Source organism: Nicotiana sylvestris, chromosome 2 (genome assembly GCF_000393655.2).
Source record: "Nicotiana sylvestris chromosome 2, ASM39365v2, whole genome shotgun sequence".
Lineage (NCBI taxonomy): Eukaryota > Viridiplantae > Streptophyta > Magnoliopsida > Solanales > Solanaceae > Nicotiana > Nicotiana sylvestris.
The window spans coordinates 166,208,278-166,225,994 of record NC_091058.1 but is presented as its reverse complement, the minus strand read 5'-3'; the positions used below and the strand labels follow the sequence as shown (position 1 = coordinate 166,225,994).

General features: G+C 39.4%; 1 protein-coding gene and 1 long non-coding RNA gene across 3 annotated transcripts; one reads left to right on the top strand and one right to left on the bottom strand.

Annotated features, from left to right (window-relative positions):
• Positions 1-270: 270 nt before the first annotated feature.
• LOC138886545 (uncharacterized) lies at positions 271-8,815 on the bottom strand. Of its 2 annotated transcripts, none has more exons than XR_011405533.1 (2): positions 8,542-8,815; positions 271-2,480 (listed from the first exon to the last, which is right to left on the bottom strand). It is a non-coding gene; the product is annotated as an uncharacterized lncRNA (long non-coding RNA). The 2 variants fall into 2 exon arrangements; XR_011405532.1 differs by having other exon boundaries at positions 271-2,089.
• Positions 8,816-13,251: 4,436 nt separating this feature from the next.
• Positions 13,252-15,824, top strand: LOC138885930 (uncharacterized). The gene is made up of 2 exons (XM_070166934.1): positions 13,252-13,263; positions 14,742-15,824. Exons 1-2 carry the CDS (start codon positions 13,252-13,254, stop codon positions 15,822-15,824), a joined length of 1,095 nt encoding a protein of 364 aa, XP_070023035.1.
• The last annotated feature ends 1,893 nt before the right edge of the window (positions 15,825-17,717 follow it).

The window sequence follows — 17,717 nt, the reverse complement described above, 5'->3', positions numbered from 1 at the left end:
GAAGAGTTTTCGGACAAAGAACGACTAGACATGTTTTTTTTACCCGACCCTTATTTAAGGAGACCAAAAACTAAGAGGAAGGAGAATGTGACCGAGCCCTGGTATCTGAGCTGCCTACATATCCTTGGCTATAAAGGAATCAGGTCACGTGTAGTTCAGAGGTGAGTGAGATGATGGAGTATGTCGAGGTGAAGAGCCGGTCGAGGTGCCGTTCCGCCGAGGTTCCGGTCCGCGATCCCGTTATTACATCAAAATCAAAAATGAAAAAGACTAACTAAGCCTATCAGCTACGAGTTACAAGATTCCTATCTATGAGTCTTCTGAAGCTTGATCTTGAGTCTTGGTTGGTTCTTCATGCGGACCCTGATCTGAATCTTAATGCTTGTTAGCTGCAGGTGTTGGTTCAATCTTCTTCAGCTTTTCAAACCAAGACGGGACATGCAGAGCTTGTGACCTCAACCATGTCTTGAGCAGCTCACATCTTTCATTAACTTCTGCATTTGGATTCACTTCTTGTCTTTCTTTTGTTTTTTTTTCTTTTTATTTTGGATTGTGACTAACTTCTGTTGATCATCTCGGACTACTGACTCGCATTCTTGACGCGAGCTTCTTTTGTTGCTGACCTATATTGCATTCTGAATTGAATTCTCTTATTCCAGGCGGGCGCCTGATTGCTGAACTTGAACCGTCTTCTCTTGTTACTTGACACTGTTTTCCCTTGCACCTTGAACCATTTTCTCTTGAAACTTGAACTGTCTTCCTTCGAAACTGCTTTCCCTTGAAACCCAGGTTGTCTTCCTTCGAAACTGCTTTCCCTTGAAACTTGAGTTGTCTTCCCTTATTCTCCAGGTGGGCGTCTGATTACAATAAAACAGACAAAACAAAAGAAATTTTTTCTTACCCAGTTTGCACTAGGAAGATTGGTGAGTTGTTAGCAAAATTGTAAACCACTTGTACTATTGATGCAATGATGAGAGTAAACTAAATAATAGACTAGGAAAACTATAAACTAAGCTTGACTAAAGTAAAGACTGATCCTATTGTCCAGGCAGGGCCCCTGATTTCAGGAAAACTAAACATTGATAATCTTAAGAAAACTAAAAAAATGACTCCCTTTTTTTTCAAATTCAGACTTTCTTTTTTTAAAATTATTATCCTAGGAGAAAATTCATCGGACTAGGTTTTCTATCTTAGGAGAAAGATTCATCAGACTAAGATTTTGATCCTAGGAGAAAATTCATCAGACTAGGTATCTTTTGTTTGGTATCTTAGGAGAAAGATTCATCAGACTAAGATTTTTATCCTAGGAGAAAGTTCATCAGACTAGGTCTTCTATCTTAGGAGAAAAATTCATCAGACTAAGGTTTTTTTTTTTTGTTTTATCTTAGGAGAAAGATTCATCAGACTAAGATGTTTATCCTAGGAGAAAGTTCATCAGACTAGGTTTTCTATCTTAGGAGAAAGGTTCATCAGACTAAGACATTTATCCTAGAAGAAAGATTTATCAGACTAGGTTTTCTTATCTTGGAAGAAAGATTCATCAGACTAAGACATTTATCCTAGGAGAAAATTCATCAGACTAGGACTTTTTATCCTAGGAGAAAGATTCATCAGACGACGATTTTGATCCTAGGAGAAAGTTCATCAGACTAGGTCTTCTATCTTAGGAGAAAGATTCATCAGACTAAGATTTTGATCCTAGGAGAAAATTCATCAGACTAGGTTTTCTTATCTTAGGAGAAAAAATCATCAGACTAAGATTTCTATCCTAGGAGAAAGTTCATCAGACTAGGTCTACTATCTTAGGAGAAAGATTCGTCAAACTAAGATTTTGATCCTAGGAGAAAATTCATCAGACTAGGTTTTCTTATCTTAGGAGAAAAATTCATCAGACTAAGATTTTTATTGGGAGAAAAATCCATCAGACTAGGACTTTTATCCTAGGAGGAAAAATGTGAAAAACAATGGCAAAATTTTATGCACATGCAAACAAGTAAAGGCAATGATTTGAGAAACTTCCCTTTGTCGGCTCTTCTCTTCTCTTCTTTTTCTTTTTTTTTGAACCACTTTCCTTGCACATGCTTTGTTCCTGTTTCAAACAAAGAAAATTTTGTCAGTTTTAAAAGTGGTGGTCGGTTTGTGTCCTTGACGTCTTTGGCAACTTGCCTTCTGCTCAATCAGCTTGAGTCGGTTTCAAGAGACTCTTGCTCTGCATCAATCCTAATTGTTTCATACCCAGTACCATTTGTAGTTGTGGCTCAATCAGCCTTATCCCAATTGGAGATCTTTGCTTAGGTGACCTTTTCTGATATCTTGAATGACTTCCTACTTTTTGAGCAATTTGTCTGTCAGAGAGAATCACAAGTTATCTTTGTTTGCACCAAGCAGGCTGAAGAGTCTTTTGGGGGAGCCTTTGTATGAATCCTCAAGGCATGTTGACATTAACAATTGAGTTTGCTGGCCAAATTTACTTTGTACAACTGAAAAATTAATAGCAGATTTTGAAATCTTTTCTTGCTTGTTTTGAGAAGGACTAACTCAGGTGAAGGACACAATGACGCAAAGAAACAAATATTAACAAGAAATGCCCCGGTCGGGAAGGATAGGGGAAGAGTTTTTTTTCGTTTTTTTTATTTTGCGCTAACTAGCCTTAATGATCATGACATGCATTTTGGACTCAACAGCCTGATCTATCAAACTGATCTAATCTTCCTTTTTACCATTCTTGACCTTTAAAGTCGGGCTTGTTTGTGCCAATTCTTTGCATTAACTTCACGATACACTTTTGACTAGTGGTGCCCCGAGGGATTTTCACCTACAAGTCTCTCTCATTTATTCATCTCCGCTTATCGTCGCCTTACAATGCCCGTGAGGGTTTTCACTAGCAAGACTCTCTCATTTTTTTCTCTTCCTCTTTTTTCTGTTGCTTTCTTGAGCAACTTGACAGTGTTCTATGTCGTGTGACAACCGTTGCTCATTGCATGCTTCTCTTGGCATTCTTAAAGGCATATTGGGAGGTCTTTATTTGGAAGGATTTTGGATAGGGTTGGAAAGAAAGGACATCAAGAAGGCTCAATATAAACTCAAAGTAAAGGGGGTTGTGGACTTACAACTCTTGGAATCGACTCTTTCAAAAGTGAAATAAAATCTCTGCCCCAGTTTCAGCTATTGGGGATTTTTGGGATTTTTTTTTTTTGAATTCTTATTTGGTTGGACCAGACCGTGAGGTTGCCTACGTATCCTTTTTTTAAGGAATCAGGTCGAACGTAGTTCAAACATCTAGCCTAAACTATTTTTCATCTTTCTTTCTGTTTCTCTTTTCCTTTTTCTTTTTTTTCTCTTTTTTTCCTTTTCTTTTTTTTCTTTTTTTTTGTTTGCCCCAGCTTCTATTTTTGAGGGCATGGACCTTTGACAATTTTTTTTTTCTTTGAACTTTCTAAGAATTGCCCTAGTTTTTACTCTTGGGACATGGACTTTTATTTTCTTTTTTTCATTCATTTTTTTGACTCTCGACTCTAAACTTGATTCCAAAAGAGGATGGTCAAAGAAAATAACATAGGCTCAGAGGGGTGACAAATGGTATAAAGTATTTGGGTAGCAGAAAAAGGGTCTCCCAACCTCGAGAATGCTAAACATAGTATCTATTCGCGATCACAATATTCACGAACATGTATGTCTTCTTGATGTGTCGTGGTCACAAGACATTTTTCATCCCTTAATGTCAAACTTTCCAACAAACTTCAATTGATTAAACATCCTCAAGTTCGATCTTCACAATGATTTGAAAGTGAATTTTACTCGACCTTAATTCCAAAGTATTTCAACTCTTTATTCATCCTGAAAAGTATTTTTTTTTTCAGTTATCCAATTCCAGGTTAAATCAGTTTCTAAGATCTGGCCAAAATTTTCGCATGCATGTCATGCCATTAGAAATAGGGAGAAAAGAACTAGGAATAGAATGACATAGAAGGACAAACTGTATTTTATTAAGTAAAGGATGAAAGGGTTTGATAACAAGACAAATAACCTAAAATTCGAGTTACTACCCTAAAATAAACCGGATAATGAAAATAGCAACAGAACAGACAGACAAGACTCACATAAACAGAATAGAGGGATAGAAGGGTTTGACTCAATAAAACAAATAAATATCTGGATGACAACCCTGAAATAACCCAGATAGTAGAAAAAATATCAAAACAAACTACCAAGATTCCTTCCTAGTAAGAAGAGAATGACTTTTCAATTGCTAAGCTTGACATTTGGCCACAAATTTGCTCATTAGAATCACCATGGCCTTCTCCAATTTCAGTCGGCAAGTTCCCGCAAGGATTCTCATACTCCATGTCAGCAGGCATTATCCCCACAAAGTGTGCATCATCATGTGCAGGTGAAGGATTCTGCGTGATATTCTGGTTGTCATTGTCTTGTATCACAATCAGTTTTTCCTGAATCATCATTTCTATTTCTCTTTTCAAATCCCGACAGCTTTCAACATCGTGCCCCTGGGCATTGGAGTGGTATTCACACCTTTTAGAAGGGTAAAAGCTTCTTGCATGTGGGTCCACATGATTTGGAAGAATGAGTGCAATCAAGTCATGATGTTTTAACTTCTCAAATAAGCTTGCATAGGACTCCCCTATTGGCATAAAATTATCTTTCAAACTTTGCTCCCTTCTATACCCTTGGCTTGGATGTGGGTTATAGGGCACTTAAAACTTTTGTGGAGGCTGGTGGAGATTTTGCGGTGCTCGTGCTCGCCTTCTTGGGTGATTTGGTAGTTGGACAACATACTGAGGTGGAGCAACAGAGTATTGTGAGTTCTGAGGTGGATAGTAGTGCTGAGGAGCATCATCGAAAAACAGACAAGGTTGGTCATACCTTTGAGATGCTCTCCTAGGACCTCTTCTCGACCGTGATGTCATCATGATTTCTTCGTCCTTCTCATTCGTGTCACTAAAATTATCAGATTCAATCTGGACAGCCTGAGTTACGGCTTTGAGAACTGCTTGACTTATAATTCTGCCTGTCTGAAGACCATTCTCAACCATTTCTCCCATTTTGATTACTTCCGAGAAAGATTTACTCACTGCGGCCATCGTGTTTTGAAAATAATCTAGCTCTTGAGCCTAAAGAAAGACAGTGATTAGCTCGTGGTCATCCATGGGTGGCTTAACTCTAGCTGTTTGCTCTCTCCATTTAATGGCATATTCCCTAAAACTTTCACTTGGTTTCTTCTTTAGGTTTGAAAGGGAATTGCGGTCTGGGGCAATGTCAATGTTGTTTTGGAACTATTTGACAAAGGCCTACGGCATGTCATCCCAGACGTACCAGCGAGATGTGTCTTGATCCATAAACCATTCGGATGTTATTCCCGTAAGGCTTTCCCCAAAATAAGCTATTAGCAATTCTTCATTTCTTCCCGCACCTCTTAGTTGATTGCAATATCTTTTCAGGTGAACTATGGGGTTTCCATGTCCATCATACGTTTCAAATTTGGGATTCTTGAAACCAGACGGCAAGTGGACATCGGGGAACATACATAGATCCTTGAAGGAAATACTCTTCTGACCTGCCAACCTTTGCATGTTTTTCAACCGTTGTTCTAAGCTTTTCACTCTTTGGGTCATTTTTTCCTATGCCAACTTTCGGGCAGGCTTCTCAATATTTGCAGGAAGATCAAACAAGTACGAGTGGTACTCAGGAGAGTGGTATTGCTCTTGCTGGGTAACAAATTGTGACTCATGACAAGGCTGTCCTTGGCCATTGGCCCATGCTTGACACATTTTGGTCATTTGCTGTTTCAGTATTCTATTTTCCTGAAACACAGTAGATACCCTGAGTCTCTTGAGCACTTGTAACAGCTTCGATGTCAGTTATCAGTTTTCCTTGGATCTTGTGTTGTCCGCTTACCACAAACCGACCACCTCAAACTTTCTTCACAATTCAAAACAAAAGACATGTTAGAATGGGCTCAGTCAGTCTTTATTATTATCATCATTTTTTCTTTTTTTCATTTTTTTTTTCATTTTCTTTTTTTCTGTTTGGTTGACCAAACCTGATGTGGGTTGCCTACGTATCATGTGGGAACATGAATCAGATCTTGCGTAATTCGGGAAGATCATGAATAAAGTAAATAAACTAACTTTTTTTTGAATTTTTATTTTATTTTTTCGAAAGAAAGACTTATAAAGAAGAAAGGGAATATTTTTGGATTTTGATTTTTCTTCAGCATTTTTGCAAAGAAAGACTTCTAAAGAAGAAAGATTTTTTTTAAATTTTTTTTTTTTTTTGAAATTTCGAAAGAAAAACTTCTAAAGAAGAAAGAAAATATTTTTGGAATTTTATTTTGAATTTATGAAAGAAATGCTTTTAAAAAAAGAAAATATTTTCAAATTTTGAATTTTCTTTTCAATTTTGAAAGAAGAATGAAAATATTTTTGGATTTTTGGAAGAAATTAAAAGAAAATATTTTTGTATATATTTTTTTTAAAAAAAAACAATTAAGGTCTAAAAGAAAGGCTTTCTAAAGAAGCAAGTAATGGAAAATATTTTTGGATTTTTTGAAAATTGGGGTCTCTAAAAAAAGACTTTTCTAGAGAGGAAGTAAAGGAAAATATTTTTAGATTTTTTTGAAAATTATGGGCTGGAACCGATGAGGTTTGCCTACGTATCTCACATCCGGTGAGAATCAGACCCGCATAGTTCACCCAGTTTTGACGGAACAAAAGAAAATATGACTTATTTTGAAATGATCTTTCTTTTTTTTTCAAAATTTCAACAGAATTTCAGGGTAATTCAAATACCTACCTAAGCTCTCTTTTCTTTTCTCTTTTTTTTTCGATTTTCATTTTTTTCATTTTCTTTCCCTATTCTAGAAGTCAGTCAGCATGCAAGCCGAAATAGACAGATACACAAGTAGCACGTAAGATGTATCAGGATGGTCTTTTAATTCGGGTGCACCTGTCCTAGACGGACCCAACCCCTATGTTGAGTCCTCAAAGTCAAATGCACATGATGCAGATAAGCGTTCTTACTAGGAATCCGGCATGAGGCTGAGTTATTCTAGGTTAAAAACCTGGGTATATAGACTTGTGTACCCGAGTGGACAACTCGATCCGGGGAGGGGGCTACGTACCGGGAACCAAAAGGCCATCCGGCTTTGTAACTTGTCTAAGCCTCTTTCTTATTTCAAGGTATGACACTAACAGAAGGAGGAGTCACGCCAGCATGCACATCCCCGAAGATGAGAAGAGAAGGGTTTTGTAACAGTTTATATACAGTTCAAATAATGTCAAAGCGGTAAAAAGCGGCATTTAGCACATTAGGCTCAAACATGCAATAAAATCAGATAATAAATAAAGTCAATTATAACAATTATCCTAAGCTCGAATTCTTGAACCCTGAACCAGAAGTTCTGGGTTAAAATCCCCAGTAGAATCGCCAGAGCTGTCACACCTCCGTTTTACTACACCCGAGAAGGGTATAAAGGAGTTTTTCCAATTAAAGGACAATCGAAACGGGATTATATTATTAAAAGATTCAGAGTCGCCACTTGGGATAATTTATGGTGTCCCAAGTCACCGATTCAAATCCCGAATCGAGGAAAAGATTGACTCTGTTTCACAGTCCGTGAACACAGAAATCCAGGTAAGGAATTCTGTTAACCCGGGAGAAGGTGTTAAGCATTCCCGAGTTCCGTGGTTCTAGCACAGTCGCTCAACTGTTATAATTGGCGTATTATCTGATTTTAATACATGTTTTAGCCTATGGTTCAATTTTAACTTTATAACCGCTTTTATTTAATCATTTTTTAGGAAGGTTTCAACGTTATCTAAAATACGTCTTGAACCACGTCACATAAATGCACCCGCGGTCCCCGACATATTTTATTCGACATTGTTGATATTTGGATTTGGGTTACATAAATGCACACCCGAATGGGGATTTACATATCATGACCACGTCACGACAACCGTACCCGTGATCACGATAATTATTATTAATCGCACCTAAAGCAAACTACGATATCAAGTGTTATTTCTTAAACTACTATGATTGTTGCGATGTCGAATTTATGGACAAGATATTATTGGGGAGTAAATAGGCTGGCTAACATGATCTATTACTTAGCCCAATTCCTTATAGTTCAAGACCCACCTTATGGTCCGCTAATTTTATCTACAGCCCAAATATAACTTCACCATCCCTAAAAAATCAAGCACATTTCTGAAAGAGAAAACTAAACAACGACAAAAACTTAAAGAAGTGCATTAGATTAAAGGAAAAAGCTACTGACATAGTATTCATTATTGACAACTCATATAATGGAACCAATTTGATTAACATAAAGCTACTGTTTCTATTCAACTTTAACCATATGGGTTTAATAACAACTCAACATTGGATACACAAATTTAATAACCAAACTCAACATTGCTTACACAAGCTTAGCAAAATATGAACCCCTGAACCAGTTACAAACAAATTTCAAGAAGAAAGGCAAAAACAATTCAAAAAAATAAAAATAAAGAAATTTACCTTGCCGATAAACAATTTTGACATCGAAGACTGTTCAAATTCAACTACCAAAGGAACTTGAACTGTAGCCTCTAAGTTAAACCTCCACCGGCGACTTCGAACCTCCGCAATAAGGAACAAGGAGTGTTATATCTTGAACTTCACTGGGTTTTTAGTGAGCTTTTATTATTATTTTTTTTAGAGGCTGTCTTCAAAGGGGTTGGCCGATTTTCTTTTTGCAAATTAGAGAGCTCCCTGCTCTTGCGGTTGATTTTCTTATCTTTTATTTTGAGATCCCCCCTAGCTTTAGTCTAGGTCTAGGTTTTTTATAGTCAAAGTCTAGGGTTTTATGGGTATTGGGCCCAATGTTTTGGGCTATTCGAAATTGGGCCTTTTCCAATTAAGACCAAACAAAATTAGCCTCAATTTTCATATTCTTTCTTCTAAAACAAGACACAAAAATACTACATCATTTACTAATTATTTCTACTTAAATAAAATAACTATTAAAATAAAACTATTCGTTCAAACAAACCTATTTTGTTATTTTTAAATATCATACTAAAAGATAAAAACTGAAAAAATTATTGTAAAATTAAGATAATATTCCTGGAACTATTTTTGAATTTTATATAAGGTAGATAAATTAAAAGTAACTAGATAAAAATATTAATTAGCTAAATAAGAGAAAATATTTTTGTAATTTTTATTTTTCTTGTAATAAAATAAAGTAAAAGCGTCAAAATTAGTTGAAATAGTTATATTAGACCTAAATTAAATATTTACATGCTAAAGTGGGTGAAATTTTGGGGAGGGTCAAAAATCACATGTCTCCAGATAGTAGACGATAATCATGCAATTTAGATAATATTTACACTCCAATTTGGCCGCACTTTATCAATTTTTGAATGTAAAAGATAACAAAATGCTCTAAATAAGAGTTTTATGCTTTGAAGGAGCCATTCCGAGCTAGGAGGAAGCTAAAAGAGTGTTTTGGAGTCAATATGGAGCATGGAAGGCCAATCGGAGGATAACACGATCGAAAAGAAGAAGAAAGAGCAAGGACCAAATACGCGGCAGCGGACATAAGTTATGTCAAATTTGCGGTCTATCTGCGGTCCAATCCGCAGCCGCGGACTGGTTGTTTGGAGCCACAAAGTCAGGGCCAATTATGTAATTTCGAGGACGACTCTCCTTGACCAATAAGAAGCTCAGCTCGCCCAAAAAGAGGATATTAAGGGTTTTGAAGCGATTTTGAAGGCAAGAATAGGCAAGAAGCAAGGCGGAAGATTCGGGATAGAGTTTTTAACTTTCTTTTTCTTATTTTATCATTGATGATGAATTCTATCATTATGATTGTGAAAACGATTAAGCGTAGCTATACTCCTAATCTAGGGTTTTCATAGAACCTCTTAGAGGATGAATTTCTCATTATGTTAATATAGATTTGCCATAATATTTTCTCTGTTTGTTCAACTATATTGTGATTGTTGTTGATTGAAGGGCCCTCAATCGGTTGTACCTATTTAGTATGCATTACTCGGGAGATAGTGCATATTTAGGTAGTTGATGTACAACACCACTCCTAACGTATATAAGGGATTAATACGAAGGGTTTAAAGGTGGGATTAGGGATAACAAAACCTTAGGTGTGATCTAAGTGAGCTGTAACTAAGGTCAGCTAGCGTAATTCGGGATAATATATCTAGTATATTGTTGTAATTACTCGGGATAGAGTTACGACAGTCAGAGTGTTCATGATCGATAGAGAAGACATATGCAAATTTATAGCAAACATAGCGGAAAGGACTCCGACAAAAAGGGAAATCAGAACCTTAGACCATTATCATTCTTGCTTACAAATAGTTTATAGCTAGTTCTTAATTACTGCATTTTTATTACATAATATTTAGTTAATAAACACCAACTTTGTTACTCAAATATCTCTAAAGATTGAATATGTGAATTTCTGTGAGTCCAATAGCTGTGATTGATAGGTTAATTTCCTATGGGATTCGACTCTGAACTTGTTAACTGGAATATATTTGCAGCGACCGTTTATCCTTTGTATAAGATATAGTTGGACGCGATTATAAACCTTTAATGTGTATTGTGAATACAGGGTAACATGACTAATAATCATATTTAAAATGTTCACAGGGATAAAAGAAAAGAAAGCAAGCCCAAAAGAAAAGAGGCCACTAAACTGCACATTTACTCAAAACTCAAAAGTAATAACTTGTGCTCATTATAAGTTTGTTGGCTCATAACTGGGCCTTAGATTTACAATACAAATGGTTTAGTTGGTCGAATCCCCAATCATGTATGTAGCCTAGTCCAGTCCGGAAATTATTGGGCTGGGCTGTTTCAAGAGAAGAATTTGGGGAGAAATTCAAAAATAGCCAAATTTACAAGTGGTCGTTCAAAAATAGTCCAGTTTTAAAAGTAATCAAAATTTAGTCACTTTTTATGTAAAGATAAATTTTAACGAAAATACTGTTCAAAATCCGGAAAAATACTCCAGTTTAATATACTGGAGTTCCAGTATAATATACCGGTCCAGCATAATATACTGGAGTTTGGAGCACCGGTGCTCCAGTCTCCAGTATATTATACTGAAGCCAGCAAAGTATACTGGTCCAGCATAATATGCTGGAAGTTCATATACAGGTGCACCGAACTCCAGTATATTATGTTGGACCGGTCTCTGTTGCAGCAAAATAGTAGTTATTTTTCATTGACTTGATAAATGCTGGCTATTTTTGAATAACCAGTCCGAAAATTGGCTAGACCGTGCTATTTTTACAAGAATTTGTTCAAAACTGGGAAAGAGATATAGCGGATAAGCAATTTTCATCACTAAAGTAGATAACAGTACTACCATAAACATGCTATTCTATTTTTTTATTTTTAGTTTTTGGCTCTTAGATTTTGTAAAAAGAATATTTTAAAAGGAAAAGCATCCCCACTAACAGTTCAAGAACATGAAACTACTGCAAAGAAAAAGAGAAAAAGTGAAAGGTTCAAAAAACAAGCCCTGATAAAGATTCTCTTCAATCATCAATAAACATTTCCCCAACAGTCTTTCTTGAACTAGAGAAAATTTGGAATAGAAATCAATCTCAACACCTTCTAGCAAGTGTAACTACCCGAACCGTCGTTTCCTGTATTTTCGTTCCGTATTTCCCGTTAAATGCTTATTCATGTTTCAATATGTGTACTTGGTGAATTTGAGTCAATTCGGATCGAGTTTGGTATGAAATGGGACAATTAGTCTCTTTAAGGAAGAATTAGTTTGGAAAAGTCAACCAGACATTGACTTGTGAGTTAGAGGGCTCGGAATTGAATTCCGATGATTCGGTTAGTTTCGGGGGATGATTTAAGGCCTAGGAGCGCAATCGGAATTAATTTTGGAGGTCCGGTGAAGAAATTAGCTCATTTTGGCGAAGTTAGTATTTTGGCGATTTCCGGTTGATAGGTGAAATTTTGATCCGACGGTCGGAATGGAATTCCGAGAATTTCTATAGCTTCGTTATGTCATTTTGGACTTGTGTGCAAAATTTGAAGTCAATCGGACGTGATTTGATAGGTTTCGGCATCGGAAATAGAAGTTGGAAATTCTAAAGTTCATAAAACTTGGATTGGAGGTTGATTCATGATTTTAGCGTTGTTTGATGTGATTTGAGGCCTCGAGCAAGTCCGTAATGTATTTTGGGACTGGTTGGTATTATTGGTCGGGGTCCCGGGGGCCTCGGGTGTGTTTCGGATGCCCAACGGGTCATTTTTGGAAGATTTTTGCCGTTTTGAGCATAAATGTAATGATCTAAAGGTTCATTTTTAGTTCTAGAGATCCAAATTTGATTTCGAGACTTCCAGAATTTAAATCATGAATTATAGGACTGATCTGGAAATTTTGGTTTAATTTCATCAAGTCGCGATTGGGTTTTTGACGTGAAATGTGAGTTAATTGTTTAACGAGGGAAATGGGTATTGAACTAGGCAAACGAGCTCTGAATTGAGTTTCGATTGAAGGGTTGTGTTGGTATTATTATTTGTGACTCATAGGAACAAGAATCGTCTAATTCCGAGTTCGTATGATGGAGCTAGAGCCATTTTTGTGAAAAATGGCTGTGCTGCAAATTTCTTAAAAGCTGCTGTATTTTCTGCAACAGTGAACAGTACCCGCGCGTGAACAGTAACCGCGCGGGTGAACAATGAGCAGTGACCTCACACGCATGAACAGTGCCCCCGCGTGAACAGTACCGAAAATTTCTGGACAGATTTAATGTCCAGCAGTCCGAGTTTGGTCATTTTTTTTGACTTCCAAGCTCGGATTTTGGGCGATTTTTAGCAAGAAATCTTGGGAAATCTTGAGGTAAGTCACTTGTGATTATTTCTACTCCATAATATTGAATTATCATCGAATAATCCGACTAGATTACATGTTTTTGAGGAGTAAATTGAAGACTTAGGCCTAGGGATTTGAAAATAAGATTTGAAGATTTGAAGATTTGAGGGGTCATTTGAACTCCGATTTTGGTAAATTTTATATGTACGGACTCGTGGTGAGACGAGGAATCCGGTGATGTGACTTTCGTAATTTTTCGAGAAGTGGGCCCGGGGCTTGGGTTTTGCGAATTTCGTGAATTTCGATATTTTTCGAGTCTTTTCGATTGGGTTATATTCCCTTAGCCTATTGTAATGTATTCGTTGTGGTTTTGACAAGATTCGATGTGCGAAGAGGTAAATTCGATGACGAGCGCGGGGTCATTTACTATTGGGGATTGTGACTTGGTCCATCCCAGTTGATATTTTTACCGCGTAATTGATAAAGATTTATTGTTTTTCACTATGATTGGGCTTATTGCCATATTTGGGCTTCGTGCCAATTATCTGAAATCTTTTGTGAATTTACATCACTATTTTCCTCACGAATTGAAATATTATTTGAACTCAGTCCAATTGAATTATATTATTTTGTGAACTCAGCTACATTTATACTCAACTCGAGATTTAATGATATTTATAATGTTGTTGAGCTGAGCACTATTGTTTTACTGATGCCCAAGAGGCTTATGATTATTTTCTGGACTGATTGAGGCCGAGGGCCATACGTGAGGATATGTTGAGTGATGTGAGGAGGCTTTCAGGCCTCGAGTGTTATATGAGGAGGCTTTCAGGCCTCGTGTGTGATGTGTGAAGGCTTTCAGGCCTATTGATATTGCGCTTGGGCTGTAGGAGCCCCTCCGGAGTCTGTACACACCCCCAGTGAGCGCAGGGTACCCAGGTGAGTTGGGAGTGGGCCCGAGAGGCCGTTGCTTGTGTGTGGTGAGTTGGGAGTGAGCCCGAGGGGCTGATGTTGTGTGCTGGTGAGTTGGGAGTGAGCCCGAGGGGCTGATACTATACTGAGATTTACATATTGAGCCCGAGGGGCAAGCTTTTGATTTATCCTTACTGTGGAAATTATTTGTCTTTACTGTTTTAAAAGAAGAATTATCTGATACTCACTATTTTATTGTATAACTGATTTTACTGCTTGGGATAGCGCTATATTGTGCCGTTATGAGATTTCATGTTTTCAGTCGTTATTTATTTTTATTACTCACTGGGTCGGAGTACTCACATTACTCCTTGCACCATGTGTGCAGATACAGGCAGAGCTGAGTTCGCTCCTGAGCGCTGATTCTTTCCAGACCAGGCGGTGACTAGGAGTAACGAGGTAGCTGTTGACGTCCGCAGCCCCGTTTTCTCCCTTATCTTTGTTATTTATGATAATTCCAGACTTTGTAAAATATTAGTAAACTCTATAGTAGCTCATGACTTGTGACACCCCGATTTCGGGCTGAGTTGGGAGGGTTTTCCTTGTTCTATCACGTTTATTTCGCATTTAAGATTATATTGCCCATGATTTAGACTTATTCCTGCTAAGTAATTATAAAGAGATGTACTGTTTTGTTGATTGGATGACCTTGTCCTCACGAGAGGCGCCATCACGACCGGGTTGGGATTATGGGTCGTGACAAGTTGGTATCAGAGCCTAAGTTACTAGGTCTCGCGAGTCATGAGCTGGTTTAGTAGATTCTTGCGGATCGGTACAGAGACGTCTGTATTTATCCTCGAGAGGCTGCAGAACCTTTAGGAAAATTTCATATTCTTGGAAATTCTTGTCGTGCGACTTTGTTGGTCCGAAAACTAAATTCTGTTGTTCTATTCTCTCGCAGATAGCAAGAACACGCGCTAATGGACAGGACGGACGACCACCATTGCCACCTACTGAGGCCACCAGAGGCCGTGGATGCGGTCGTGGTCGAGGTCGTGGTCGTGGTCGAGGTAGAGCCGCAGGGGCAGCATCTGTAGACCCACCAGTTGCCCCGGCTCAGGATCAGGCTCCAGCTGCAGAGACTCCAGCAGCACCTGCTCAGGCACCAGCTGTGCCTATTGTTATTCCGGGTCTTCAGGAGGCCCTGGCTCAGATTCTGACAGTTTGCACTGGCCTGGCTCAGGCAGTTTCAGCCACCACTACAGCAGTTACTTCACAAGCAAGGGGAGGCAATCAGACCCCCGCTGCTCGCACACCTGAGCCAGTAGTGCAGGGATTACAGACACCAGAGGCACTACCAGTACAACAGGTTGCCCCAGTTCAGCCGGTTGCACCGGTTCAGGATAATATGGTCCCAGTTATGCCAGACGATGAGCAGCGTCGTCTTGAGAGATTCAGCAGACTTGAACCTCCTACTTTCAGTGGTGCTCAGGGCGAGGATGCCCAAGGTTTTCTTGACAAGTGTAGACGTATGCTAAGGACAACAAGGATCTTGGAGGCTAGCGGTGTATCCTTTACTACTTTTCAGTTCTCAGGTGAAGCTTTCACTTGGTGGGAGGCATATGAGCGACGTAGACCGGTAGGTTCAGCGCCCTTGTCCTGGCAGGAGTTCTCCACTCTCTTTCTGGAGAAGTGGGTACCGCGATCTCAGAGAGAGGAGATGCGCAGGCAGTTTGAGTATCTTCGTCAGGGAGATATGACCGTATCTCAGTATGAGGTGAGGTTCTCGGAGCTGGCTCGTTATGCTCCATGGATGGTCCCGACTGATCGGGAAAGGATTAGGAGGTTCGTGGATGGGCTTAATTATCCCATTCGTATTCTGATGGCTCGAGAAAGGATTCTGAGCCATACTTTTGAGGATGCAGTAGATGTTTCTCGCGACATTGAGACGGATCGTCGTCTAGAGAGAGAGGAGCGGGAGGCTAAGAGGCCTCGTGGACCAACTAGTCATAGTGGTGCTCCGTCTAGGGGCCAGTTTCAGTAGAGTAGAGGTCGTTCTTACAAGCCTCATCAGTCAGCTCGTCCAGAGTACCGCGGGCCATCTTCAGGCCGTGGTCATCAGGGATTTCAGCAGGGCCAGTCATCACTCAGTGCCCTTTCAGCTCAGAGTTCTTCACATGCCCCGTCAGTTCAGGGTCCTTCTGCACCGAGTGCACCAGCTAGTCACTCCGGTGCGAGGGGTTCTTTTTAGTCCCATCCTCCAACATCTAGGGGTTATTATGAGTGCGGAGAGTTAGGACATGTGTGGAAGTAGTGTCCTCGTCGTACCGCCAGTTCATCATAGCAGAGGGGTCAGTCCTCATCTTCTGCACCAGCTATTTCAGCACCCACCTAGTCAGCTAGGGGTAAGGGTCAGGCAGCTAGAGGCCGCCCTAGAGGGGGAGATCGAGCGGGCGGTGGTCTGGCTCGGTTTTATGCTATTCCAAACCGGGCAGATGCTCTTACGTCAGATGCTGTTATCACAGGTATTATCTCAGTCTACCACACAGATGCCTCTGTGTTATTTGATCCGGGATCCACCTATTCTTATGTGTCTTCATATTTTGCTCGTCATTTGAGTATGCCCCGGGAGTCTCTTACTTTACCTGTTCATGTGTCTACCCCGGTGGGCGATACTATTATTGTGGACCGTGTGTATCGGTCATGTGCTGTGATTATTGGAGGTCTGGAGACCCGAGTTGATCTACTGCTGTTGAGCATGGTAGATTTTGATATTATTCTGGGCATGGATTGGTTATCTCCATATCATGCTATTCTAGACTGTCATGCTAAGATAGTTACTTTGGCTATTCCGGGTGTTCCGAGGATCGAGTGGCGTGGCATGACTGATTATGTCTCTAGCAGAGTAATTTCTTTCTTGAAAGCCCAGCGTATGGTTGAGAAGGGTTATCTATCATATCTGGCTTTTGTGCGGGATGTTGGAGCTGAGACTCCTAGTATTGATTCTGTCCCAGTTGTGAGGGACTTTCCTGATGTATTTCCTGCAGACCTGTCGGGCATGCCGCCGGACAGGGATATTGATTTTGGCATTGACTTAGTGCCGGGCACTCAGCCCATTTCTATTCCGCCATATCGTATGGCACCAGTAGAGCTGAAAGAATTGAAGGAGCAGCTTTAGGAACTCCTAGATAAGGGGTTCATTCGGCCTAGCGTGTCCCCGTGGGGTGCACCTGTTTTATTTGTGAAGAAGAAATATGGCACAATGAGAATGTGCATTGATTATAGGCAGTTGAATAAGGTAACAGTGAAGAACAAGTATCTTTTGCCTCGCATTGATGACTTATTTGATTAGCTTCAGGGAGCGAGGGTATTTTCTAAGATTGATCTCCGTTCGGGCTATCGCCAGTTGAAAATCAGGGAGTCGAATATTCCCAAGACTGCCTTCAGGACTAGATATGGTCACTATGAATTTTTGGTTATGTCTTTCGGGCTGACCAATGCCCCAGCAGCGTTCATGCATTTGATGAACAGTGTATTTCAGCCTTATCTGGATGCATTTGTTATTGTATTCATTGATGATATCCTGGTGTACTCGCGTAGCCAGGAGGAGCATGCCCAGCATTTGCGTGTAGTGTTGCAGAGATTGAGAGAGGAGAAGCTTTATGCAAAATTCTCCAAATGTGAATTTTGGCTAAGTTCTGTGGCATTTTTGGGACACATAGTGTCCAGCGAGGTATACAGGTTGATCCAAGGAAGATAGAAGCAATGCAGAGTTGGTCTAGACCGTCCTCAGTCACAGAGATTCGGAGTTTTCTTGGGCTAGCAGGCTATTATCGCCGATTTGTTCAGGGGTTTTCTTCTATTGCATTGCCTTTGACCAAGTTGACTCAAAAAAGTGCCCCATTTGTATGGTTCGGCGAGTGTGAGGAGAGCTTTC